The 27,987-nt window shown below is 37.5% G+C and overlaps 1 protein-coding gene across 4 annotated transcripts in view; it reads left to right on the top strand.

The window, feature by feature from the left end:
* The first annotated feature begins 6 nt into the window (after nucleotides 1-6).
* The window catches only part of LOC145981685 (uncharacterized), a 105,843-nt gene continuing 77,862 nt past the window's right edge, over nucleotides 7-27,987 (top strand). For all 4 annotated transcript variants that reach the window (XM_083115078.1, XM_083115077.1, XM_083115076.1 and 1 more), the window contains exons 1-4: nucleotides 7-167; nucleotides 12,104-12,339; nucleotides 17,769-18,293; nucleotides 23,984-24,457. In XM_083115078.1, the coding sequence (XP_082971204.1) occupies nucleotides 12,224-12,339; nucleotides 17,769-18,293; nucleotides 23,984-24,457 (1,115 nt within the window). In that variant the 5' untranslated portion in view covers nucleotides 7-167; nucleotides 12,104-12,223. The remainder of the gene's footprint in view (nucleotides 168-12,103; nucleotides 12,340-17,768; nucleotides 18,294-23,983; nucleotides 24,458-27,987) is intronic.

The following is a 27,987-nucleotide window of genomic DNA, read 5'->3' as shown; positions in this document are numbered from 1 at the left end:
TTCAATTGGCTAAATGCCTAAGTTGTTAAGTTTTGCTAGTTAGGTTTAGATGAAAATTTCATTAACCGCCAAACGTCTGAAATTCCTTTGTGCTATAAGGGAGGCCCACCCAGTAGTCTGTAATGTTTTGGAATGAAGATGAACGTCAGTGAGCACACCTGTAGATTGTAAGTTGCATAATAACGTAGAATTTTGTATCAATTTATTTCGTTATTTTTTTACTTTCGTACTTACCGATTGTGCATTGCGAAACATTGTGTAGTGTGAGTAAATCTGTCAAAGCCGGGAATCTTATTTCTTCATATTTACAGGAGAAAGTACTTACGGAATTGAGTTTCTGTGTAATTTCGGAAGGTCGTAGAAGTGTTTTCTCGCATTTTTCAATGTATTTGGCCGCTAATTCATGTATTTTTCTATAATAATGTCCGTCCGATGCACGGAAGCTATTGCTTCCCCGGTAAGTGTTTCCAAATACACAGTTTTTTCACTATATTGCCCAACCTAAATCAACCTAACCTAACCTAACCTTACCGTGATGGTGCGTGGGCTATCATGAATGGTTTTTGGGGCTATTCGTGTATGGTTATACAATCCAGAATGGGGTAACACTTTACTATACCGGAGACAGATTTCTTCAAATTTACAGGAGAAAGTACTTACGCAAATCATTTTCTGTAGCGTTGTTGATGTTCGGGAATGTAGTTTTGATCCTTTTTAATGCGAATGCATGTGGTTTTCTACGAAAATCTATTTCCGACGCGCTATTGCTGTTGGCGCCATTTGCTTTCTGCATGAGAGCACAATACGTGCTATTGCTGCTGCTACAACATGACGTGTCGAGGATAAATCAACCTAACCTAACCTAACCTTACCGTGATGGTGCGTGGGCTATCATGAATGGTTTTTGGGGCTATTCGTGTATGGTTATACAATCCAGAATGGGGTAACACTTTACTATACCGGAGACAGATTTCTTCAAATTTACAGGAGAAAGTACTTACGCAAATCATTTTCTGTAGCGTTGTTGATGTTCGGGAATGTAGTTTTGATCCTTTTTAATGCGAATGCATGTGGTTTTCTACGAAAATCTATTTCCGACGCGCTATTGCTGTTGGCGCCATTTGCTTTCTGCATGAGAGCACAATACGTGCTATTGCTGCTGCTACAACATGACGTGTCGAGGATGAGTCGTGAAGTTGTTGCCGGGTGTGGAAGATGCCGTGCAATTTGTAATTCCGATGTTGTTTGTATATGCTAAATTGAATGAAAGGAGTGCTAATGGAACCTAACCTAACAGGCCTAACCTAACCTAGTAGGCATACCTCGTCCCTGTGATGGTTTGTGGGGCTATCATATTTAAGAAATAGACATTATTTTCGTTAGAAATCCATTATTTCACCTAAAGAAATGTTCTGCAACGCAGAATAGTATGTTAGCAAAGTAAAAAATTGCGAAATAAATCATTGATAGGTGTCTCCGGTATAGTAAAGTAGTACCCAGAATGGTTTTAAGGGCTATGCGGGAATTTTTCTGTTAAGAAGGTTGAAACACTGCTTTGCCGTTTGAAACACAACGCTAGTCAAGATTTGCCCGCCATTCTGCATGTTCAGGAAGCGATAGAAGAACAAACAATAATTACTCTATATGTCTACAATAGATACTAATTTCGTTAAAAAAAGTGAAATCCCTTGTTAAACAATCTTTCGCAATGCAGAATAGGTAAGTACAAATGTCAACAATTACAGAATTAACGAGTTACAGCCGATTCCCGGCTTTGACAGTTTTACCGTAGTGTGTCCTTTTCTCACGAAAATAATGTCCATAACAGTAATTATTGTTTGTCCTTTCTTCGCTTCTGTAACACACAATATGGCAGGCACAGCGTCGTGGATCAGTGGGTGTACAGTGTTTCCAACCTTCTTAACTGAAAAATGCCCCAAATACCATTCACGGATAGCCCCAAAAACCATTCACAGATAGCCCCAAAAACCATTTAGGCCTATGGATGGCCCCACGAACCATTTACGGATAACCCCATGAACCATTTCCAGCAAGGTTAGGTTTGGCAAACATAGTTAAAATTTTGGGTCGTAGTAATATCAGAAATTTATATTTTCGTTTTTCATCTTCTTGCAACACAACGGCGTGGTTGGAAACACTGACAGGAGATTACAAAATCAAACGTGTGCAACATCCAGCTCTCGTGCAGGAAGGAAAGAACAGCAATGGCAATTGTGCGTCAGAGAGATGTTTTGCGTGAAAAACACATGAATTCCTGCTGAAGCACATTCAACAACGAAAGAAAATACCTCCAGGAACTATCTAAATGCTAGAAAAACTTATTTCCGGAAGTGCTTTCTTGTGGAAAAATAAAGAAATCCATTGTTCGGAGATGCAATTGTTACTGTATTTCTTATTTAGTGTCTCTTTTCTTCCACTTTTAACTAATCTGTGCGATGAGAAGGTGAAATTGATGAAGGGACAGAAAGAATAATCATTGACAGGATGCAAACCTGGGACCCCTAACTACAACAGCATGTTGTGTTAACCAATCCACCACAAAGTTCTATCAGTCACTGTTCTTAACCCATGTTACATACAGTGTAACTGTTATTACTATCTGTTCCAAATTGTGCCTCATAAGATGCCAGTAGAATTATTTTTTTTACCCCCCATTGACGTAAAAATGCTATTAAGGTGTGCAAAGGGGTACTTACACACCCCTTAATTTTCTTCCACACCCCTTTTGCAAAACTTGTCACAAATTACATCATGACTAACTAAAACCATGTTGTCACTTTTATAGTAGAATGTTTGGTGTTGAAGCGAGACTACTGTGATGGTATGCAACACGCAAGCCACATAAATAATCTGAAAGAGAAGCCACACTAACTTTTCTGTTCTGGAATGATCTACAATGATCAGGGATTTTTTTTTCTTTTGTCTTATTGTTGTTAAGAATTGTTTTTCTTCTTTTGTTGGAGACTCCTATATGTATTTGGCCTACCTAAACAAGCTTTGTTGCTTTCAAATTACAAGCAAATATTTTTTGTTGTCAAAGCAAGCAAAAATGAAGCAAGTCATTAGCAGTCTTCTGTTTCATTGGCATATTTTCATAGAAGTCTACTAAAAGTTTTGATTTGATGAAATGTTTATTAAAATTTCAGTAACCGTAAAACGTCTGAAATTCTTTTATTTTCTTCTTTTTCACATTGGTACTTACGTATTCTGCATTCCTAAGGATTCTTGAAGTTTTCACATTGGTACTTACGTACCTATTCTGAATTCCTAAGGATTCTTGAAGGTGCCATTTTTTTTTTTTCACGCAAATAATCTCAATTTTCGACATGTCAAGTAATTCTTCTTTGTTCGTTTCCACTTGCGTTACATGCAATATGGCGGAGAAATCGTGACTAATGTTGTCCATGATCAGTGGTTATGCAGTGTTGCAACCTTCTTCATCGAAATTACCTACTTTTGTGTTACTGATTTTGTATTTTTTTCCAGGTTCGAAAATCTCACGAACCATGCACAGATAGCCCCACGAACCATTCACTGATAGCCCCACGAACTACTCATAAATAGCCCCACGAACCATCCATAAATAGCCCCACAAACCATGCATGGCAAGGTTAGGTTCGGCAAACATAGTTAAAATTGTCATGTTCTTGGAAAACAACGGTGTGGTTGGAAACACTGACCGGGGGTTACATCATCGAAGGCACGCATTTGATTCACGTAGTGGAAGGACATAGAGGCAACAGCTTTCGTGCATCGGAGAGACATTAAAGTTGATAAACACATGATTTACTGGCAAAGTATATTAAGCGAGGGGAAAAAGCACTTCCGAGACCTTCGTAAAGTATATAGAAACTCATTTCGGTAAGTGCTTTCTCCTGTAAAATTGAAGAAATACATTTGACGGGTACAAAAATTTTACCAAATGTTTAAAGCATGCATGTATGCTTCATGTTTTCTCTATTTTCAACAGCGCACCTCAAAATTTTTTTCCCACATCCCCTCAGCACCCCTAGACAGGGACGGCGCTACATGGGGCTATAGGGTTCGGACTTACCAATTGTGTATTGCGGAACATAGTTCAAGGTGCCATTATGCTTTTTACACTAAAACAAACACAATTTTTGACATAGAGAGTAAGTTTTTGTTATACCTTTTTTCGCTTCCATAACACACAATATGGTGTGCACAGGTTGACTACTGTTGTAGGTATGCAGTGTTTCAAGTTAGGTTTGGTTAGGTTAGGCAAGCATAGTTTAAAAAAAACAGGTTGGAAACACTGACAGGGGGTTACGTCATCAAACGTATGCAGCATCCGGTTCACGTAGTGAAAGCAATGGCACTTGTGCGTCGGTGAGATATTTCTCTGAAAAATACATGATTTCCCGGTCAAATAGATTCCACGATGAAAGAAAATACCTCTACGAACATTGGAAACCTTAGAGAAACTCATTACCGTAAGTAGTTTCTTCTGTAAAAATGAAGAAATGTGTCTCCGATATGCCGAACTGTTACCTTTTCTAGTGCTATAGATGCATTTCGACCAAAAACTTAAAAGATAGAAGTTTACATTTTCCATTAGAAAACTGATCATTTGAAACTAAGTAATTGACCAATCATGAGTCTCCAAAGTTGCTACGAAATCTGCTGCCTGCCTGTTAGGTGGATGTATTCAGTGGCTGGGAGTTTGTTCTTTCATTGTTAGGTTGGCATATACAGCTAAATGTGTACACTTATTAGCCTCTATAAATCGTATAGTCTAACAGATGTGACAAATTAAGGCGAGGAGATACAGTGACGCACCATGTGTGCATTTATTTGAATATCGTCGGAATGGGCAATGCTACTGAAGAAAAACATGGGAGTACAAGAGAGTATGAATTTTTCCACATGTGGCAGGTCGAAGTGTTTTTCATAGTTGATTATTAAGCTAGACAGGACCTGTTAAAAATACGACTAATAAGAATTTTCGGAATCCCATGTATTCCTTATGGGTAATCAACTTCAACATCAAGTTACGGCTAATCAAATGGGAGTTTTGACTTTTCTCCTGGGCAATCACTTCTTCAAACTGCCCTCTTCCCGTTGATATAATTTTCTATTCCATCTGAAGTTTGAAATTCCCAAGATAACAAATAATAAAAAAAGGGCCTCCCCAATGGTGCAGTGGTAGCGTCGCCGCCTTGTAATCAAGGGGTCCCGGGTTCGATACCCGGTGGAGGCACAAGTGGTTCGGATCCCACTTTAAACTGTAGGTCCAGTCCCGATTAGCCTTACTGTGCATAAAGTGGACTTAAAACCTCAACTCAACTAAACAAAAAAAAAAATACTCCCATATGCTCCTTGCTTCCTGGCAGTGTTGCCAAACCTGGTGCACATAAAATAGCTAAATTTCACCTTAAATGGAGTTAAAAGTTACTCTCAAGGAGCTAGATTGACGAAGTGCTTCCTAGAGTAATGTTAGTTGTCAGAGGGGTGGGGCGTTGCTATTATCATTAAGGCGTTAACTCTAAATTGATGACAATTTATTCTTAGTTTTCACCATCTAGATCCGGCTGCATCACCTGTCTCATGGTCGTACAAAATTGAAAATAAAGGATTCCTTGATAACAATATTATGCCCATTTCACGTCAACATGGCGCTATAAAAAAGTAGCTGCGGATATAAGAGGGAATGGGGCGACGCAGCCAATATAATAATATCACGTCACATGCAAAGTGTATAATCATGGCAAAAGTAGGTCTATGTGGGCCTTGAACCATTGATGGTATCATAGTGAGGCATGGGGCGGGCACCCCAGTTCACAGCCAAATGAGTGCACGAAAGAGCCAGATCTGGTCGAAGTTGGCAACACTGACTCGGAGGGAAAGATAATTACTCCCTGCCTCCTGTCAGATAACACATTCATATTGGTGAGGAAATACAGGTTTTAGTATTTCTAGCTATTGCATTATCATATATTAAACAGGAAAATCAGAAAATACTTTATTGTGTTACAATGCTCCTCCACCTTCCCAAAACCCGCGCAGGGTATAATTTAAAACTCGTATAGGCCTCTAATGTTAACATTTTTTTCAGTCTCTTTTAAATTGTAGGAACAAGAAAATATCTCAATACAATTCTTACAGAATTGCCTTGGACCTTTATTATAAACGTGACTGATTCGTTCAACAGAAAACACTAAATAATTACTTTATCACCTACTAAAGTTAAGAGAAGTTGTAAAATTCAAGAAAGAAATTAATTTTGGCGAGCACAGCTGAGCATACAACTAATATGCATATTTTCAAGTCAATGCAAATCATGATAAATTCAAGTATAATTCCCGGTTTTCAAGACGAACTTTCCAAAAATTCAAGGGTACAAGCAGATGTTTTCTCAATTTCAACCTTCGATTACCGCCTCTCACCACCATCACTCCCCCCCCCCCCCAACAAACAAATATAATATAAAGGTTTTGTGTTATTCCAATGCTATTTAAAAATTCTAATTTGATTCAATTAAACGATGCAGCCCCAGCGCCTACCCAGCGTCGAATAACATGGGTACCTGGGGGAAACCCTGGGGGGTAAAGGCAGTCAGGGGCGTGATGCTGATCACATCACCCCCACTCACGACCGGATCAAGGAAGTGTGGGGCGTTACCCCCACACCCCCTATACGCCTTCATGGCGTGGTGCTATGCACATGGGAGCACTTTTTTTCTTCACATATTTATTTATTGTATTTGTTGCGAGGGTATGGATTTGATTTGATTTTGTTTATTTTACTTCACTTTCCTGCCACTTTTGGCTAATCGCGAAGATGGGGATGAGTGATGATGTGGTGAAATTGATGAAGGGACACTTACTAACACCCATGTCCAGGCCGGTATTCAAACCTGGGACCTCTGGCATTGTAGTGAGATGTGATAACCACTCTATCATGGAGGTCGGCTTGCTGTGAGGGTATGGAGTATGTTAAGATACATAAATTGTTTACATTTTAAAATTTGCAGTCATTTTCTGCACTGTCTAAATGTGTCATTTTCTGTGTATAACTAATTAGAAGAGATAACTTCAATTATATTGTAAAAATTAGTTTTTTCCTCACTAAAATGTTGATATTTAAGCTGCTATTACATTGTTTGTATAGCAGCTGCATTGAAAGTGAAATAATGATCTTTTCATCTCCTATCAATGTTCATAGTTATCAACAGAAAATATTTTTATACTATCCTAAATATCAAGTATTTCAAATTTTCATTCTTTCCTACAAATTTTCTTGTTTTTTTCTGTTGGAGTAAAAGAGAGAGAGAGAGGTGGTAGTTTGCTGCATTCTTTGACTTCTGTTTTTTTTCTCTCCAGTGAATGAAGCCTTCCATACATTTAGATCTATTATTTTCTTTTAGTTAAAGTAAATCATGTCTTTAACTTGTAACAGAGGGCTGCCTCTCCTGTCTGTTTACCTCTCTGGATGAGATCTTTCCACGTGTGCTTTTCAAACTTGCTGAAAAAAAGGCTGCAGAACTGTCTCAAGGAGATGAAATAAGTTTCGTACTCTTTCAGAAGTTTAGCAGGGGTGAAATTTATGCATTGTGCCTCTCAATTATGAAAGTTAAAGGGAAAGGAAGAAAATCAAAATTTTGCACAAAAATCTATCTATATATACAGTATGTACCAGTCTTATCCCTACAGAGGTAGTTGGAAAGTGAAAGCACACCGCTAGAAAACAAAAAAGAAAAAAGAGTCTTTCTGAAACTATGTTGACAACAATGGTACATTGTTATCTTCATTCGCCTTCCTCCACATCCTGTGGACATCATCTGATCCGAAAAGGTTTATTTTGGTCTCATCGGAGCAGATGACGTTCGTTATTCCAGAACTCCTGGTCTTTATGCACACATGTTTTTTTTGCATTCTCCCATGTTTGTACAATGCGACAATGCGCGATGAACTGTTAAATTGCTCATTGTCTTTCCTGTTGCATTTTCGACCCGTAACCTCAATTCTCGAACATCTAATTTTGGATTAGCCTTAACTTTTCTCACCACGAAAAGTTCTTCTTTTTCAGTTAGCCTTTTCTCCTTCTTTCCCAATTCTTTGTCGAACCCTCATGTTTGACTTTATTTACTATATACTGAACAGTATGATGAGATTTGTTCACTAATAACCCTATTTCCCTCAAAGAATGTCATCTAAGAGCAAGATTCATTATCACACTTATAAGGCCAGAGCAGAGCTCCTTTTGGTTCCCCATTACGGATTGCCCAAGCTGACCAGGTGGTTGAACACTCATTAGCAATGTCAGACTGGCTACACACAACGATGTGACATGATCCCTACATGCGTACGAACAACAAAGGTACATACACGAAACAACCTCTAACATTTTATAATACTGCTTATCCAATACAATTACTGTATCTCGCATATTTTATACAAATTACCTTTTCAAAGTATACAGCCTGTACGAACAAGTGTGGTACATACTGTATATAAAAATGGATGTATGTGTGTATATTTGTTTGTTCAGCAATAACTTTCGAATGGCTGGAGCGATTTCAACCAAACTTGATGTGTATCACTTGCAACCTGGAAAGAAATACTGTGGGGGTAAGACACCCCTGGCACCCCGAGGGGTGCGTATGGAAAGGGGTGACATGTAAAAATAATCGAGAACCACCTATATTAAATTCCACACAAACAGACATCCATGACTCTATGCAATCCGCACAACGATAGTGTTTCTCGGGTTGTCTAACGTTCAGGCTGTGTTGCGAATGGAATCCATAGTTTTCGTGACACTCCCAATGTGGTTCAACTCCCAAGTTCATCACCTATCGGCATGAAGGTGAGAAGGGGTGAAAAATAAAATGCCACAAATGACCTAGATTAGTGTCGAATTCATAATTTTTGGAGTCTCTAAGCTAATTGGTGACACTCACAATCACATTTAAAATTAGTTACATTTTACACTAATTAGAATTAATTATTTTCCTGTCTAATACAAGATTGGGATAAATAAATACCCGGGTAATGCCAGGTAATTAGCTAGTTGGTAAATAAACTGAAGAGAATGAACCATATGTACGAGGTGCATCCAGAAAGTAAGTTTCCCTATTTTTTTCCCGTGAAAGTAAACATAATGAGCCGTGTAAATTGTGCATGCGCAGCAGAGCTAAGACGTATCAATCATATGCCAGGCGGACAGATCCCGCCCGGCACCAGTAGCGAGGCAGCAGTGGTCCGAAGTGGAAGCTCGTATTCCTTCTCCCGCTGCATGCCAGTAGCGAGGCAGCAGTGGTCCGAAATGGAAGCTCGTATTCCTTCTCCCGCTGCATGTGAGGTTCGGTCGGTGATAAAGTTCCTGAATGCACAAAGCATTGCGCCAATTGACATTCATCGTCAGCTCTGTGAGGTCTATGGGCCGAACATTATGAGTAAGCAAATGGTGCGTCACTGGTGTCGGCAGTTTTCGGAAGGTCGTCAAAGTGTCCATGATGACGAGCGCAGTGGGTGTCCATCCCTCATCACTGATGATCTGGTTGAGCTGGTGCGGCAGCACATCATAGAGAACCGTCGCTTCACGATTACGGAGTTGAGTAGCCTTTTTCCGCAGATATCGCGATCCGTGTTGCATGAGATTGTCACGCAGTGCCTGCTGTTCAAAAAATTGTGTGCCAGGTGGGTACCGAAAAACCTGACACCCGAACACAAAATGAAACGTTCAGGAGCAGCACTGACATTCCTGCAACGGTACCATGATGACGGCGATGATTTCCTCGACAGGATCGTCACGGGCGATGAGACGTGGATTTCGCACTTCACCCCGGAAACCAAGCAGCAGTCAATGCATTGGCGGCATAGTGGATCTCCGGTCAAGAAGAAATTCAAACAGACGCTGTCGGTACAGAAAGTGATGTGCACCATGTTTTGGGACAGGAAGGGTTTGCTCATTGACTTCCTCCCCAGAGGTGAAACATTGAACGCTGACCATTACCATTCACAGGCGGCAGAGTTCTACGACAGTGGGATCCCAAAGTTGATACCACGATACGACAAGTGTCTCAATTCTGGTGGTTGCTATGTTGAAAAATAGCTGAACCTTTGCTGTACCTGTTGCCAATAAATGGTTTCCTGAAGCTGTGTTGGTTTTTTTTTTTTAAAAATAGGGAAACTTACTTTCTGGATGCGCCTCGTATTTGGAGCAATGGTACAGTCCTTATAACCATATGCCTCATATCCTACAACCATGCAATGTCGTGTTGAAAATGGGCTCTTAACTTCTTGCAGGGCAGGGGAGGGGAAGGGTGTATGAACAAAGCAGTGTTGCCATCTTACAGAAAAAAGTGTGAGAAATCCATCTAGCATCGACCCTGTTGGATACTAGTTGGACCAAATTTGCAGTGATATATGACAAGTCATCATTCTTGAGGACATGTAATGCTCATTCCCCAATGAAAAGAAAATAGAAAACATGCATTTTTTTAGATTAATTTTGAAAATGACATGTGTGCAGTGGTAGAAAAAAAAGCAGCGTGCTATGGAACCTGAAAATATTAACCTGGCACCTGAATTTTCAAATTCATTATGACTTTAAAAAAAAAAAAAACTTATGTGTTGTTTAATTATTATTATTATAATTTTTGCATTTTCTGCGTCATTAAATGAGAATAATAAGCATTCAGTTATAAATTTATGCATTGTTGCTAGAGGAATTTTAAACTGTAACAATATAATAAGATTTGGCCTTGTATTAGAATGTATTGCATAGTTATTCATGCTGTTACTGGTTCAGGGTGGCTACTCACTGTGAATTCTGCGTGACTTATTGACTCCGGGAATTATGCGTAAATTCTGCTTGAATTTTTCTCCGAAGACGTGAAAAATTGCAACTTTTATTAATCCAAGTCCTATTGAAGTTGCATCTTTTCTAAATGTAAGTGAAATTTGAAATTTTGCAATGCAGTTTATGAAATCGTATCATCCCTCAGGAATGGGGGACCTTGCTCGGGGATGTAGCTCATCCTTGTTCGTGGAGCGACTCGCTGCTCATGGTGAGCTTGATGGTAAGGAGCAAGAGATTGCTACCTCTATTTGTGCAAAGGTGACTTATTGACTCCGGGAATTATGCGCAAATTCTGCTTGAATTTTTCTCCGAAGACGTGAAAAATTGCAACTTTTATTAATCCAAGTCCTATTGAATTTATACGTATTTATAAATGTCCTGAAGCGAGTTTTTTCAGTTTATTTTTTATTTTTATTTAGGAAGGAAAAAAAATCTGTTTGAAGAATAAAACAGAATTCTCTTGATCTGTTTACTTTGTTAGTGTCCTTTGTAGAGCAATCTGACAGACGGAAGATTATTGCAAGATAAGATATCTTGAAGATAATTAGCTAGATTTCAGTTTGAAATTTTTACACGAGTAACAATTTTTCTCAGATTAGAATATATACCGTAACATTTGTGACTTGTGTCAGTAGATGTATTTCGAGTCTGAGTATGTGAAATGGCAAATGTAAACTACGTACCTCAAAATAAATGTTTTGAATATACCGTTTAATTAAATTGAATTAGAATTTTTGGATACATTGGAATCACAGAAACCTTTTATATTGTTTCTATAATTGTGTGTGGTTGTTGAGAGGCAGTGATACGCAAGATTGAAATAGAGAAAACATCTGCTTGTACCTTTGAATTTTTGGAAAATTTGCCTTCAAAACTGGGAATTATACTTGAATTTTATCATGCTCCTATAGTGGAACCACAAGCAAAACAACCTGCGCAGACCCGCGACTCCTGTGCACCGTACTCCCATGAGTAGGGGAGGGGAAGAGTGGACAATGTTTTCTTATGGCCCCAGGTGGAGGGAAGAAGGGAAAGCTGCACGGGGACTTTTCGTCCCAAGGTTTTTTTTTTCCTTGTGGTCGATCTATAGAATAGTCACCCTGTGGGTGAGCCTTCTTAAGGCTTTTAATCTAATCTTATATTAATTAATAAATTAAATGGGAATCACTTGCCTGAAAACTTCCCATACTCTGATTAACTGAGAGAAAAATAATATCATATGCTCAAGTATTGTATAAGTAATTTTTAATTGCAGAAAGACCTGAATATGGAAACATTTCATGGGATGAAGAAATGGATTTTGTACATTGATTTCTTTGTACTTGATGGATACTTGCATTCATTGAAGATATAACTAACAATTTCCAGAACAAAAATGGATGATTACATGGAAATAATACACACATTTGAAAGTTTGGAAACTGAGCCAGTGGCAGAACTTTCTAAATTTCCCGAATCAAGTCAAAATAAAGCTGTTCATTTGCATACAAGGTAAGTTGCATCTATTCTAAATGTAAGTGAAATTTGAAATTTTGCAATGCAGTTTATGAAATCGTATCATCCCTCAGGAATGGGGGACCTTGCTCGGGGATGTAGCTCATCCTTGTTCGTGGAGCGACTCGCTGCTCATGGTGAGCTTGATGGTAAGGAGCAAGAGATTGCTACCTCTATTTGTGCAAAGGTACATAAATCTTAATATTATACCACGGCTAAAATATCTTCAGTGTAGGGTTCTTTTTTTGAAAATGAAACCAGACATGAAGCCTTCCAATGGAGACATTTAAACGATTATATTATTTCAGCAAGGATACATGGATTTGGATATTTACATAATGAGTTATGTATTTCTCTGATTCTTATTTATATTCAATTTGTATGCTTCATGAATATTTTTCTTCTTTCTAATGTGTATAATCTTCTTTCACATATGCTTTCTTCTGGACTTCCTTCTTTGTGGGAATTCCGATCTGGACTTCCTTTTTTGTGGGAATTTGGATCTGGACTTCCTTTTTTGTGGGAATTTGGATCTGGACTTCCTTTTTTGTGGGAATTTGGATCTGGACTTCCTTCTTTATGGGAATTTGGATCTGGACTTCCTTCTTTGTGGGAATTTGGATCTGGACTTCCTTCTTTATGGGAATTCGGATCTGGACTTCCTTCTGGACTCTTATGTAATCCCTGGGACGTGGATCCTTTATTCCAATTCCTCTGGTATTTTCATATGTATGTTTTCCCTCTTCACTAAGTTCTATTTTCACAAGCTGGTAACACCTCACTTCTTCATTCACAACAAGTCCTAGAGGGTTACGATTTCGAGGGTGAGGGTTGATACCTACACCACTTATTTCTACTCTCCTCCCTTGAGGCAACGACTGGAATGTGCCAACACTAAAATAAGTCCAACAAGGTGTATACTTGGTGCTGGCCGACTGAAACGCAGATCCAAGTAGGTGCAATGGCTGGAACGCGCCTCAAAGGTAATGTGGTTCACGACTGGAACCTGGTATAAATAAAAATTTCCACTATGGGGATGGTAAATCAAGCTAACAGATTCGAGATCTCTTAAGAGACACAAATGTATCAGTGTTTTCACTTCTTTAGATTTCAGGTATATTTACATATGAGCATCAATTTAATTTATTAAGTATTTACATTAATTTATTGTTTTTATATCTTTTCTTCATCCTCTTATAATGGATTCTATTGTTGTTCATCTTTCCAAATTACTCTGCACTTATTTACACTGCCATTCGCGTATCTTGTGTTAATCTTCAATCTTGCACACCTTATGCTGCCATCTCTATTCCACCTCGGCAAACTGTTTACATGAGTTGGTCCCATTGGGTACGTAACAAGGTACTAAACTACACACTTAAATGGCAAAACCCCTACAGACCAGGGTTGGCATTTTGCCCATTTTTTTTTTTTAGATAAAACCCTTAAAACCCAGGCAAAAATGGGTTTTATTGGTTTTTTTCAGGTTATGTTTATAAATATATATAGTTTAAAAATGAAATACACTTTTCTCTGATAGTAGTATATTGGAACATTCTTGTTTTAGTTCACTGAATCAAAAACTATTTAATATTTTCTGTTTACATAGTTAAGAATTGACAAAAAAGGTCTCACACCTTGGAATGATTAAACTAAAAACAAACATAATCCATGCCGCAAAAAACATTGAGGGCTCAGGCCTACCTACCGACTGCCGGCCACACTCCCATGTGATCTTACTCTTACGGGGTGATGTGTGGTCAGCATGACGAACCCCCTGTCGTCGTCGTAGGTTTTCATAACCGGGTTATACTACTCATTCATAGCTCCCCAATTTATTCATGATGGTGAGTGTTCACCAGTCTCATACACAGGTCGAAATTTCAGGAGAAAAGCTGTTACATTCCCCAAGGAGAGACAAACCGGAGCCAAAAGCATGACTGCACAGGCACAGTGGGGGACAAATGATTAAATTATAAAATTTGTCCAACAGTTCGATTCTACCCTTGCTGGAGGGCGTAACAGTTAATATATCTATGATCAGTTCCCAGGGTTGTGCATTACAATACTATACTAATACTTGATAGCTGTGGTAGTTTAGTCAACCTCCATGACAGAGTGGTTAGCACAGCGTGCTGCAATGCCAGGTGTCCTGTGTTCGAACATGGATGTTTGTGTTTGTCGCAGAAGACCCAGGTTCGTTTCTTGGGGTGGGTGATCTAAGGTCGGAATTTTTCCTATCTTGTCCCTGCATAAAGCAGCTCTGGAACTCACCCAGCCTGAAATCAATGGGTCCTGGGGGGTAAAGGCAGCTGGAGTTTGGTTGTGATCACATCACCTCCAAAATCGCCAAGATCAAGAATATGTCTGGCCCTACCCCCATGTCCCCTGAATGTGCTTTCATGGCACGGTGCTATATGCACGGGGAACTTTACCTTTACCTACTATACAACATACGGTAGCTGCATACACACACACTTAAAATTCAGCTTCAATACAGTTTGTTCACAGTTGTTTTCCCATTATTTTTTGGATGTTTCAAGTTTAAATATCTTCTCCGTGTATTAACCATGCCAAAATTATAAAGCTGACATATTTGATTGTCTTGACTGATTTAATCCAAATGGAATTCCGATTGTCTTGACTGATTTCATCCAAATGGAATACTGTATCATCCAAATGGAATACTGTATCCATCCTCCAAAATATCTGGTTGATATGAAACTAACAGTTCATATGGACAAAACATTAGTGGCCCCCATTTGGATCCCAACATACATATGCACTATATTGTTAAAAAAAAATATTTGTCAAGCCATAGCTTAAGAAATGTCCTAAAATATTTAAGTCTCCATTCTTTATGTCCAAAAATGTAGTGTAGGCAGATATTTGAAAGTGGCATCAGAATTTGGAGCTACCTCAGAATATGAAAAATCAATTTTTCATCTGCCATCTTGAAATGCTTTTAACAAATGCAAATGAAAAATAAAATCATTCCCTGGGTGTATCTATTTGAGACATGAATTTCAGCTTAACTCTAAATTTGCTGCAGATATTGTGGTCTCAAGATTGGTGACTTTCACCCACCCTTCCTAATCTACATTATATTACAGAGTTTTTATTAAAAACTTCAAACTCAAGTAATGTCCTAACATAGCTGAGACTTGGTTTTCTTAATCTACGAAAATCTAACCTTAATATTTGAACTTAAAGCTCTTGCAAGGCATGTTAAATCAGTCTGTCATCTACCATCTTTAAACATGGTGACAAATATCTCTCAAATACAATATGACACCAATCCTTTAAGTTATCTTGTAACTCTAAAAATTGCAACTCAAATGCTTTACATTTATGGCAAATTGTATGTTTGCGATTTTACCACCACTCCTCTCCTAACTATGAAATATAATTTTAAAAGTTTCACCGCAAAATTGCAGACCGACGAATTGTCTGCAATGACTGAGTTTACTTCCTTACACTTCAAAAATGCATTGTAGACAGTTTTGGGGAAAAAGAGAGCATGGTATAGTGTGTGCATGCAACATGAGGAGAATCAGTTTTTCATTCACCATCTTGAAACACATTGTTCAGTTTCACTCACATGTAATGCCATTTCAGTCTGTCAAGTTTTCTAGCTGCAGAAACATGTTATCATGGTCACTAAATAGATGACTTGTCTTTCTTTGCCCATCCACCCCACCTGTGCTCCTCATAAATCGTGCATTATGTTTTGATAATTTTATTGTGAATTTACAGTGCAAGTGATGTCACATTGCTCCTGAAAGTTTTATGCAGAAAGTTCAAAATTGTAGCCTATAAAAAGGTTTGAAAATGTCAAAAATTGCCAAAATATGAAAGTATACGTATGCATTGTATTTACTTGAGTACCCCACACCCCAATTTTTAAGAAAAAAAGAAATTGTGGTAGATTATGAGCATGCTCGACTTCTTGGATATAGAGCTCCTAACCACAAGTAGCATTTATTGTACATGGGCAAGCAACCCATTACGTTCAATCAATGCACTGAACTGGAGGGAGGGAGGGGTCAATGTCTCCGTGCAAGGCATTGGAAAGAAAACAGAACATTTGCACACATACTAAATTTTGAGAAATGAAATGAATAATTTGAAAAGTGTTTAGTTTATATATACCACAGTTAACTTTATTCTACTTTCACGACATTTCAATAAAATGTACTCAGTTCTCCTTGTAATGTTTTATACATGGAAAAATGTATTGTAAAAGTTGATCGTCAAAGGTGAAACTATGTGGCTTGCCCACATACGGAAGTGACTGATGTCTAAAGTGCTTGCTACCACATTTCAAAATTATAAGCTTTGTTCGTTCGGTGTTTTATCTAAATTTTTCAGACCCTTTTGATTATTTGTTGCTTGGATATATGTTCGTATTATTTCTGTTAAAAGTGTATTTCTAACATGATTTGAGAAAAGTATTCAGTAGCACTGTTACAAAGTGAGCCAAAACAACCGAGATGCATAATGAATGTCGGAAGTCATAACAACCACTGTTCATATAGTTGTTTCAGGTCTTCAGGATCAAATGTGCCCTCCCCAAGCACGAATATACCTTTCTTCGTGACATGGCATGCTTCACACTAGATTGTTCAGTGAATGCTATTGAAATGGTCCCTTTTCTATATGGCAGCCTCAATGAGCTGTTGGATAGTGTGTGGTGAGTTGGGACGAATGGTGATATCTGTCTTCGGGAGTACCAATGCATTTTCGATGCAGTTATGGCTGGGTGAATAAGTTGGCCATGGTATGCATTGGATTCTGTCTACAGAACAATTGCACTGACATGTCAGGAATATGTATGATGTGTATCAAGTTTCTGAAATATGCAACAATTTTTTTGAATACTGTGCATATTATGTGTAGTACACTTAAAATTTGTGTAGAAGGGTAACCTACCTTCAAAAGGTAAAAGGTAAAGTGCTCCCCGTGCTTAGCACCATGCCATGAAGGCATATAGGGTATGTGTGTGTGTGTGGGGGGGGGGGGGTAATGCCCAACACTTTCTTAATCCGGTCATGAGTGGGGTGATGTGATCAGCTTCACGCCCCTGACCACCTTTACCCCCCAGGGTTTCCCCCAGGTAACCATGTCATTCGATGCTGGGTGGGTGCTGGGCCTGCTTCCATTAGAAAAGTTTCCAGATTTGAACCGGCCTGGGATCTAACCCGGGACCTTTAGCATGGTAGTCAGACGCGATACAGACAGCCACTGCGGCCAACCTACCTTCTGATTCATTATTTTATATTGCCTTTTTTTTAATACACCTAATTTCATTAGATAATGATATTACCATTACTATATGTTCTCAGTAACTTTTAGAGTAAAAGTGTGTTGTCTGTTTTGATAATCATTATTTTTAATGATTATATTTTCATGTCTGATTATTTCAGTGACAATATATCACATGGCAGTGCAGAATTGGAATGTGAAAGGGAGATTGCTACTATCACATCACAGAACATTCATACTGAAGAATGCAACTCTGTATCAGAATTGTCAGAATCCAGTTTTTCCTCCAGAGCAGAAGATAGAAACAACAAGAAAATGTCAATGCTGAAGTATAGCGTAAGTGAAGTGGGTGAGGTTCGTGGAAATGAATTGAATGATGTTGGTTCTATGATATTACCAGAATCAAAGCCTGATATAACCAGAAACTTAGATGTAGCAGAACAATCAGTTGTCTGCAAATCTGAACCCAAGGAAATGGAAAATAATTTTGAATGTGAGGAAAGTAAATTTGACATAGGAGAACAAAATGAATTGTTATTTGTGAAAACAGAATATGTGGAAGAGGGGATAGTTGTGAAATGTGATGCTGAAGAATTCCCAAGTATCAAAACGGAAGAGCAAAGTATAATGAATGTAACAGATACGGATTTGAACAACCCTGTAAGAGATGAAGATGATAATTCGAGGTAAGCAACAATCTCTACATTACAGTATAGCAGTGGTAATAGTTCTATTTGGAATGTTAGTACATGGGAGCCTCAATTTTATGTTTTTGAGGGACCGAGGTCAAAAAACTTAACATGCGGGGAAAATGAAAAATCTAGGAATTTTTTTAACATGTTGCTATGTTGGGACCATCGTGATTGAACATATAATGCAGAAAAATGTAAAATCGGGGTTCCACTGTGTAAGAGGGTGTTCCAGAAGAATGTGACATGCTTTAGGTTATAGGTTTGTTTATATTGTAATTGACAACTGAAAATTTGTATTCTATCTTATCTCCATTTCAACATGGGTTCCTTTGGTTCCTCACATGCTCTAGTATTCTCTGATACTTAGTAAGGAATCAAAATATGATAGAAATGAAAATATGTTTATTTTTCAAAATAGACTGCTTCTATTTCAGTTCACTTTGTCCATTGACATTCCAAAGCTTCTATGCCCTATTGAAAGAATGTTTACCCCATTTCGTTAAAGCATGCATCAACACTATGTTTGATGGCATTGTCATTCTGAAAAGTCTGTCCATCAATTCAAATTCAGCAGCTTTAATAGCAACTGTTGCAACTACTGATCTGTTGAAGAGTAGTCCTGATGCAGGAACAGTCCACGGTTCAATGTTCCTCTCCTCTTGCTCTTGATTGTGGCTTGCAATTTTGACATCAGGTGAGCATAGTGCTAATCTGTAATGGGGTTACATGTTTCAGCAGCATCCCTAGCACCAAACAATACTGTTGTCATAACGTTTCCTGCTCATGATTGAACAAAATATTTCTTTGGGGTTGGGGAAGAAGCATGCTTCCACTGCATCAAACTTTGTTTGGATCTGGGTTAAAGTGGTAGACCCATGTTCCTTGCACCACCACATACAGGGGATAGACAAAAATATTGAAATGCCACGTCATCGGAACGGGTGATATCGACACAATTTTTCCACTTGAAATCGGACAAGGTGCGGCATTCTTTTGTTTTGTGCTGTGATAGGACCCTGTCAGACTGGTAGGAGTCGACAGTTGCGCTGTAGATAGCGTGCAGTGCAGTTGATACTGAATCAAGTCTGAGCTGACAGTGTTGCAAAGAGGGCAAATTGTTGGTGCCCACCTTGTAGATACCTCTGTTACCAAAGTAGCCATGTTATTTGGCGTATCGAGAGGGACTCTATCCAAGATCATGATGACATAATAATGTGTCCGGAAAGACATCATCAGATAAACACCTGCGTGGACGAAAATGTACACTGAGTGACAGAGACAGGACACTAAGGAGGATTATGACCATGTTTTGCATGAAGAATGGTGCAAGATCCCATTATCCACCATCCAGGACTTGTATTTGTCCATTGCTTGGAGACTGCAGGCCGTTTTGGAAGCTAAAGGCAGTCCTGCACCTTATTAGCTACAGCATTCCAGCTTTTCTTCGCAGGTGTTTCCATATTTTTCTCCATCCCCTGTATATAGATAAAATGTCCTGTGGATCTTTGTGATACGTGCCTAAGAGTTTCCTTGAACACGTCACTCTGCTTCACTTCTGTTGAGTCAAGTTTTGAGGGACCCATCTTGTTCAAACTTTTGACACACACAAATGTAACGTTGTACTGATCGCAGGTCCAACTGGCTGCAGACATACTTTTTGCTACATAGCTCTATCTGTCCACCAATCACCTTTGGGGGTGTGTCCCTCGATGAGTGTCAACCTCAGTTGCGAAGTAAGAGCTGTAGGGGTAACATCGCTCTTCCGTTACCACATTGCCAAGTGTATGTCTGTTTATACAGTGTTTTCGGTACTAATTTCCTGTGCTTTGTGTACTATTGTACAACTTTCATCCAGTAACGGTACTGATCAACTCTGGGCATATTCACATGACTGGCATGTTAGAACTCAAGTACCATCTAGTAATGGTAGAATATGAGGGATCAGGTTGTCCTAAACTCTGTATCAAGCCCTCGTAGATTTCGTTCAGTTTTAAGGTTATCATTTTCAAGTACTTGATAACAACACAAACTTCACAATTTTTAATTTTCACTACATTCCTGCAGATGCTCTACTTTTGCAACTTGTGAAAACTAACATGCATGTTAGAGCGTAATGGGTCAATCCATACCAAATGGTCCACCACTTGTTGCTCGACCATTTTTTAAAATGTTCATTATTTATTGTTCTAACCCCCATGCAAGGGTATTTCAAAACAGGCATTATTTTTTAAAACTTGATTTCATTTTAAAATGGTGGCCATATTTGCTTCATGACTTGGCCTTTGCTTTTGCAGATAATTGTGATAATGTTGTCAGCAAAGAACAATGATAGAAAGCTGAGGTAAAAAACATTGTTTTCAGTACATATGAAGCTACATTTTATGTTCTGTACCTTTTTTCGCCATATGTAATATAAATGGCTGAAATTTAGGTCCAAAATTGATATTTAGTTTTGAATAAAAATCAAAAGTTTATAATTTCTTTAGTAGATGAAGTAATGTGAGGTCAGAGATATATATTTTTTAAGAGGAAACATATCCATCCAAAGTTTTGTAGAACATATTTGAGTTCTGTTACCTCTTTTGAGTTAAAGGTCTTTGAAAATGGTCATTTTTAATTTTTTGAACATTTGAGTTCAAATGTTCTCTGGTGGGGGGACCTAATAAAGATTTCATATTTACAGCATAAAGACTCTTGTGAGAGGAACCTTAAATAAAAAATTGAGATTGATATTCCATGGATAACAAAGTTACGACAGGGGGAAGTTGAACAAAGACAGGTCAATTTTTGGCATTAGTTACAAATAATATTTACTTTTAATGAACTATCGTGCAATTAAAATTAATGTATGTATTATTACATCAAATGAATGACATGACATGGCAAGCTATTGTGAATTAAAAGGTGTGTAAGGTGTATGTTTATCTGAAGAACTTAAGACATGTAAGTAGAGTACCATTAGTGGATAGCTGCAACTACTCCAGTAGTCCCTTCATTGATCTTTATTGTTTTAAGTGCAGTGAGTTTCCAAATTATGTTTTTGCCAGGACTGCCAGAAATATTGTCCTTCACAGTGGACATCCAGTCTAAGTCGACAGGCTTTGGGCTCGCACTATGGGATGCATGCTGATTTGAGTCTCTTTGGAGAAGTATAACTTTTCTCCTGAGATTTAGGCTAGGGTATGTGACTGGTGGCCACCTACCATTGTGAGGAAATTGGGGAGTTACTTGGGGTCATCTGACATGACCGTGTTACGCTACTCACTCCCAGATTTCCTCAGAATGGTGGGTTGCCACCAGTCACATACACTGTCTCAAATCTCAGGAGAAAAGTTATTTCCCCCCTCCAGGAGACTAACCAGCATGCGTCCTGTAGCCCGAGCACAAAGCCTGGCACCTTAGACTGCATGGCCACGGATACACACATTTACTCATATTAATAATACTATTTCATCACTATATTTGTATGTTAAACAGTGCATCATGTAAACTGTTTAAGTAGTAAGTAAGTAATCAAATACACATATTTTCAACAAGGAAATCAGAGTGGATCACAAATAAATCAGCCTGATTCCATATTGATTTCGAAAGAAATACTTCTGTTATGGGAAAAGCGATCCCTGTATGTAAGATATTGCAGGATGATTGGTGTAATGAATTGTATTCCCTTAATTATTGATTAAATGCTATAGATTCTATAACATATTTCATTTGGCTACCTGTACTCCTGCATATAGATATTCAAGGGTAGACAAAGACCAATGGCACCTGAACATTTTTACCTGGTGCCTGAATTTTCGAATCCAGTTCTAAATTTCTTTTCTTTAATAATTCATGAAATTAAGTTCACTTACGGAAATTTCCATTACCTTTTAAAAATAAAAATAATGAGTACAGTGTATGTTTTTCATGTTTGTATGTTTTTATGTCACAGGTATCATTAAATCAGAATATATAATAAACATATTATCGTCGATTTATTCCCAGATTTGAAACCTGCAGTAATATGGTAGAACTTATGGTAATATTTCAAAATATGTAGTTAGCCAACTTCCATGCTGAAATGGTTAGCACAGCATACTACAACACCCACCAAGGGACCTCCCCAATATCACAAAGGTTGTTGCCTTGTAATCAAGAGGTCCTGGGTTCTATACCCGGTGAAGGCACATAGTGGTTCAGATCCCACTTTAAACTTTGGGTCCAGTCCCTGTTAGCCTTAATGTGCACAGAGTGGACTTGAAACACTAACTCAATCAATACAAGGAGTGTAAGGGGTGCTCCTTCCACGTAGTGCACCCAATAGTCAACCTCACTTCCACATAGTACACCCTGAACTGCAGACTAACGAGGCTCTGGTGACTGGCCCCATAGCAAGTATAATTTTGTGTGTGTTGTCCTGTGTTTTGTCCTTATTCATGCTGAGTGCCCCTTTACAGCCTCAGCTTTTAACGAAAGTTAGAAGATTTTAATATTTTATGATTTTAGTTATGCAACGTTAGAGTTGTTATGTGTAACGATAAGGGGCTGCACCCCGTGTAATGTGATGGGTGCAAAATAGCCTTAGTGCTGACGCACCCAAAATTTTAAATTCAAATCAAATCAAAATCAATTAATACAACAACATGGTCCCCAGCCTTGACATGGTTGTTTATTGTGAGTGTCCCCTTCTTCAATTTCATCATATCATCACCCACCCTCATCGCCACGATTAGCCAAGAGTGTCAGAAAAAGCTATGCTAATAACAAGAATCAAGTCAAAATTGAAACAAAATATGCAGCTTTATCTTAGTTGAATTCACGGCTTTTAGCCTGAATTATTAATAGTTTCGTCTATCCCTGTATACCCTGTGTTCCCTCATTATGCAATTTTTCATCTCCACATCTCTTCTTTTTTCTAAACTTACAAACTGCTTATCAGCGACGTTTGCAGAATGATTTCAGTTATTTATACAAAATTGTGAATGGCAAAATTCGCTGCAACACACTTCTTGAGAAATTCCACTTTCGAGTACCTACGTGCACAACACGCAACACAAGATTATTTTATACAAAAAAACCTAGACTAGAAATTCAAGAAAGATCTCTCTTTTACAGACTTGCAGCACAATACAATGATCTCCCCTCAAATATTGATATATTTTCCTCCGAGTTTGCCTTTCGGTCTTCCATCAGAAGAAATGCTTATAATTAATGTCACATAGTGCCATCTTTTACTTATTTTTTTATTTATTTTTATATTTTGCTTATTCTTATTGCTTTCTCTTTGTTGACAATTTCAGTGTAAAATGGCCACCTGTGCTGTACCTGGAATTTTCTCAATAAATAAATAAATAAGTATATATGTTTGAATCCATTGAAATCTACTTTTGCTCATGTCGTTCTGTTACAATTTGCAGATATTAATGTGAGAATATGAATATTCTTTTCCAAAGGTATATTTAACTTTGAAAAAAATGCACACCCACATACACATACATACAGTGTGTATGATGCTTGTGTAGAATAGAATCCTATTATGGGATTCATTATTCTACATTGCCTCTTTTTTTAATACCATCAAACCGCATCATCTTGATATTACCATTATTGTATGTTCTCGGTAACTTTGAGAGTATAAGTGTGTTGTCACTGTTCATAACCATTATTTTTAATGATTATATTTTCATGTCTGATAATTTCAGTGACAGTATATCATCTGGCAATGCAGAATTTGAATGTGAGAAAATTCATATTGAAGAATTCAACTCTATATCGGAATTGTCAAAATCCAGTTATTTGTCAAAAGCAAAAGATATAAACAGAAAAACATCAGTGCACAACTACAGCATAAGTGAAGTAGGTGACATTTGTGGAAATGAATTGGATAATGTTAGTTCTATGATATTACCAGATTCAGAACCTGATATAACTAGAAACTTAAATAAGGCGGAACAATCAGTTGTCTGCAAATCTGAACCTGAGGAATGGGAGGAAACTGAATTTGCCATAGAAGAAAACAATATGTTATTTGTGAAAACAGAATATGTAGAGGAGGAGGTAGATTTGAAATGTGATGCTGAAGATATCCCAACTACTGAAACAGAAGAGGGAAATGTAGTGAATGCAACAGACATGGATTCGAATAACCCTGAAAGAGATGAAGATAATAGCAGAAGGTAAGCAACAATCTTTACATTACTATATAATAGGGATGTGACTGATTAATCGGTACTCTATCAGTTTCGGCCGATATAGGCATATCGGTTTATCGGTAAAATTACCGATTATTTTACTGATCCGATATATCAATAAATATCTTATAATTTAGTGCAAAATTCTTCCATTTTCTTGTAATTTTTATGGATAATCTCCATCCCCTACTTTCTGAAAAAGTAAATGTCTAAATATTCAACTTCTTTTGCATTGCAATCAGCTCAAAACACACATTTATTACAGAGATCAATGAAAATTTCAGGATCTTCAAGGACCATTTCTAATTTTATATCGGATCGGTAGAATATCGGTTATCGGTATCGGTAAATTTTATATCGGTACTGTATCGATATCGGCCCATCCTTACTATATAACACTGTTAATAGTGCTATTTTGGAATGTTAGGATCGGCATGTTCCAGAAGTATTGACATGTTTAAGTCATAGTAAAAAAAAGTTTAATGCAGTAATGTAGGTTTTGTTTCCATTATAATAGACAACTGAAAATTTATATTATATCTTATCTCCACTTCAACATGGTTTCCTTTGTCAACAAGATGTCTAGTAGATATTAAAATTCTCGGTAATTGTCTCAGGGTGGCTACTCACTAGGAATTCTGCGTGAATTATTGACTGGAAATAATGTGTGAATTCTGCTTGAATTTTTCTCCGTAGACGTGAAAAATTGCAACTTTTATTAATCCAAGTCCTATTGAATTTATACATATTTATAAAATGCCCTGAGGCAAGTTTTTCACAGTGTTTAAATTTTTATCGAAGAATGAAAATGAAACAGAATTCTCTCAGTCCGTTTACTTTGTTAGTGTCCTTTGCAGAACAGTCGATCTGACAGACAGTAGATTATTTCAATATAAGATATCTTGGAGTTGATTAACATTTAACAATTTTCCTTGGATTACTATATCCCATGACATTTGTAACTTGTGTTTGCGGATGTATTTCAGGACCAAGTATGTGAAATAGTAAATGTAAACTTATCACTTTAAATTAAATATTGTAAATGTATGCACTGCTCAATTGAACTGAATTAAAATTTTTGGATAGAATGGAATCACACGGACCCTTTATGTTGTTAATTTATTTGTGTGGCCATGTGGGTGGCAAGAGGCGGTAATAGAGAAAATATATGCTTAAACCCTTGAAATTTTGGAAAGTACATCTTGAAAACCGGAAATTATACTTGAATTTTATCATGGCCCTAGAGTGGCCTCCCTGAACCAGTACCGTAAATAATATATGATCACCATCCATGCATCATGCAGTACATAATAGTCACATCCAACTTGTCTAAAAGTGCCTTGATTAGTCACATATTGTATCAGTGGTGAGACGGTGTGCCGATGGTGTGGTCGCCCTACTATGCACTAGCACCACAAAGACCCCAACTCTAATACCAAACTATCCCCTAAATAATAACTCCCAACAATTTTCAACTGACTTTTACGATCTTTTGAGAGTCTCGCCTACAACACTAGGAGCAGAACTGGAGGCCCGTCGATATAGGAATCGAATATCAAAGCCACGTAAAAATAATCCTATCAAAACAATTCAAAAAACAAAAGAATGCAAATGATGTATTACAATGTTAAATATTCGGCAATTGTTGAACGTCCCTCAAATAAATTTGGAGGTCATACTACCTATTTACCTTTATTTTACTTTTATTAATCCAACGCAAGCGATTGGTCTTTAAATATAGAAGCAAACTATCAATATAACCAATTAAGTGATTTCAGATAGGATGCCTACTTTTGACCACCCCTCAATATAGTACAACAGCTGACTAAGGTGTGAAGCACCAATATAATCTAATTAAGTTCAACACTGGTTAGAACAAGTTCGAACAGAATACAAAATTTGGAAAATTCTCACTTTCATTTATTTCAGTATGACATCACCAAGTGTGGTCATTTCTCAATAACTGTCCCCTTTTTTCCTTCATATGAATTACATAGAACAAAGTGAGTGCATTTTCCTAGCAACAATCAGTTATATGCAATCGACTTGAACATGAGTTCCCCTGCTGAAATAGAACTTCACATTAGTACACATATTACACAATGACATATGACACTAGGGACCTTTATTTCAGGTGAAATTGTAACTCTATGGTAATTTTTTAGATGTAAATTTATTGAAAGGAACAAAAAAAAAATAACTCATTCGTACAGTAATGATCTCGTTATTTCAGTTCTGTGCTTGATAATAAAATGTATATAATATAACAGGGATTTACTGGCCAATGTTTTTTAATCACGAGCAAGACATGCTCAAAGTTTCATTGAATATCACGTAAATAATTTTCTTTTTCTGGCATGACTATTTAAATAGATTAGCTCTAACAGCAAATGTGCACAGAGGCAACATTACATCAATTTTATCTAATGTTTCATCAACCACAACCTTCCACGCAACTCATTTGCATAAACCAGTGGCTTGCGGTGCATGCTTTGTGTGGGAGTACAGTGCCCCAACCTATCAAAGACCACTGCAACAAGGCACTAAGAATAATCTCTGGTGCAGATCGATATGAGGGAGGGTTGCTGGAAAAGTTTCTGCAAACTACCACTAACAGTGGCGCTAGTGTTCTGCTATTATAAAAATCCGAAGAATAGACCTTTTTTATGTTTAAATTATCTTTGATTGTTTGTTTATTTTTTACAGCTGTTTGAAGTAGTAGTTTCGTATGAGAAATAAAAATTTCTCGTGAACACTTTCAGGCAATGATTTTTTATGATTTCATGATTTCAAATGTAGTTTAACACCGAAACAATGCATCGAGCAACTTCATTTGGCTTTTGGGGATGAAGCACCATCCAATAGGACTGTGTACAATTGGTTTTCTGAATTCCAGTGTGGTCGCACATTTCTCAGTGATGAATTTCATGAAGGTCGTCCATCCACGTCTGTTGTTGCCAGTAATTGGTATCTGTCACGTGAGATGGATTGATTTAAAATTTTTGGTTGCCTCGCCACTTATGGTCATTATACACCCTTCAGCATATATGGGGAAAATTCCATTATCTAGAACTCTTACCTTGAAATTGAAAAGGGGGTATGGAAAATAACTATCCCAAAATAACTTCTAAGATATCAAACTCTCACGAAGAGGCATAGGCCATGTGACTTACTATTTGAAACAGTAGTTTAAAAACACCATGAAGGTATAACTTCAGGTATTTGCCAGAAAATGCGCTAAAATGAAAATATGAATTTTGAGAAAAATAACATTGAATAGTAAAATATAAAAAATAAAGAAATAAATCATTTGAAAAAAAACAACCAAATAATCAAGGTCCCTACCAATTAGACATAAATAAAACAAGAATATCAGTAGTAATTTATTGCATTATTATCAGTGAGTCCTAACCTAATTTTCGGCATAATCACCACCGTTGTTCTGGCATTTGTCGTAGCATGACACTAAATTTTGTGTCAAATCTTTGTCCTGCCAGAAACCTCTTTAGTTGAAC

This window comes from Lepisma saccharinum, chromosome 30, assembly GCF_977018435.1.
Source record: "Lepisma saccharinum chromosome 30, izLepSacc3.1, whole genome shotgun sequence".
Lineage (NCBI taxonomy): Eukaryota > Metazoa > Arthropoda > Insecta > Zygentoma > Lepismatidae > Lepisma > Lepisma saccharinum.
This window is presented reverse-complemented; position numbering and strand designations above follow the sequence as displayed.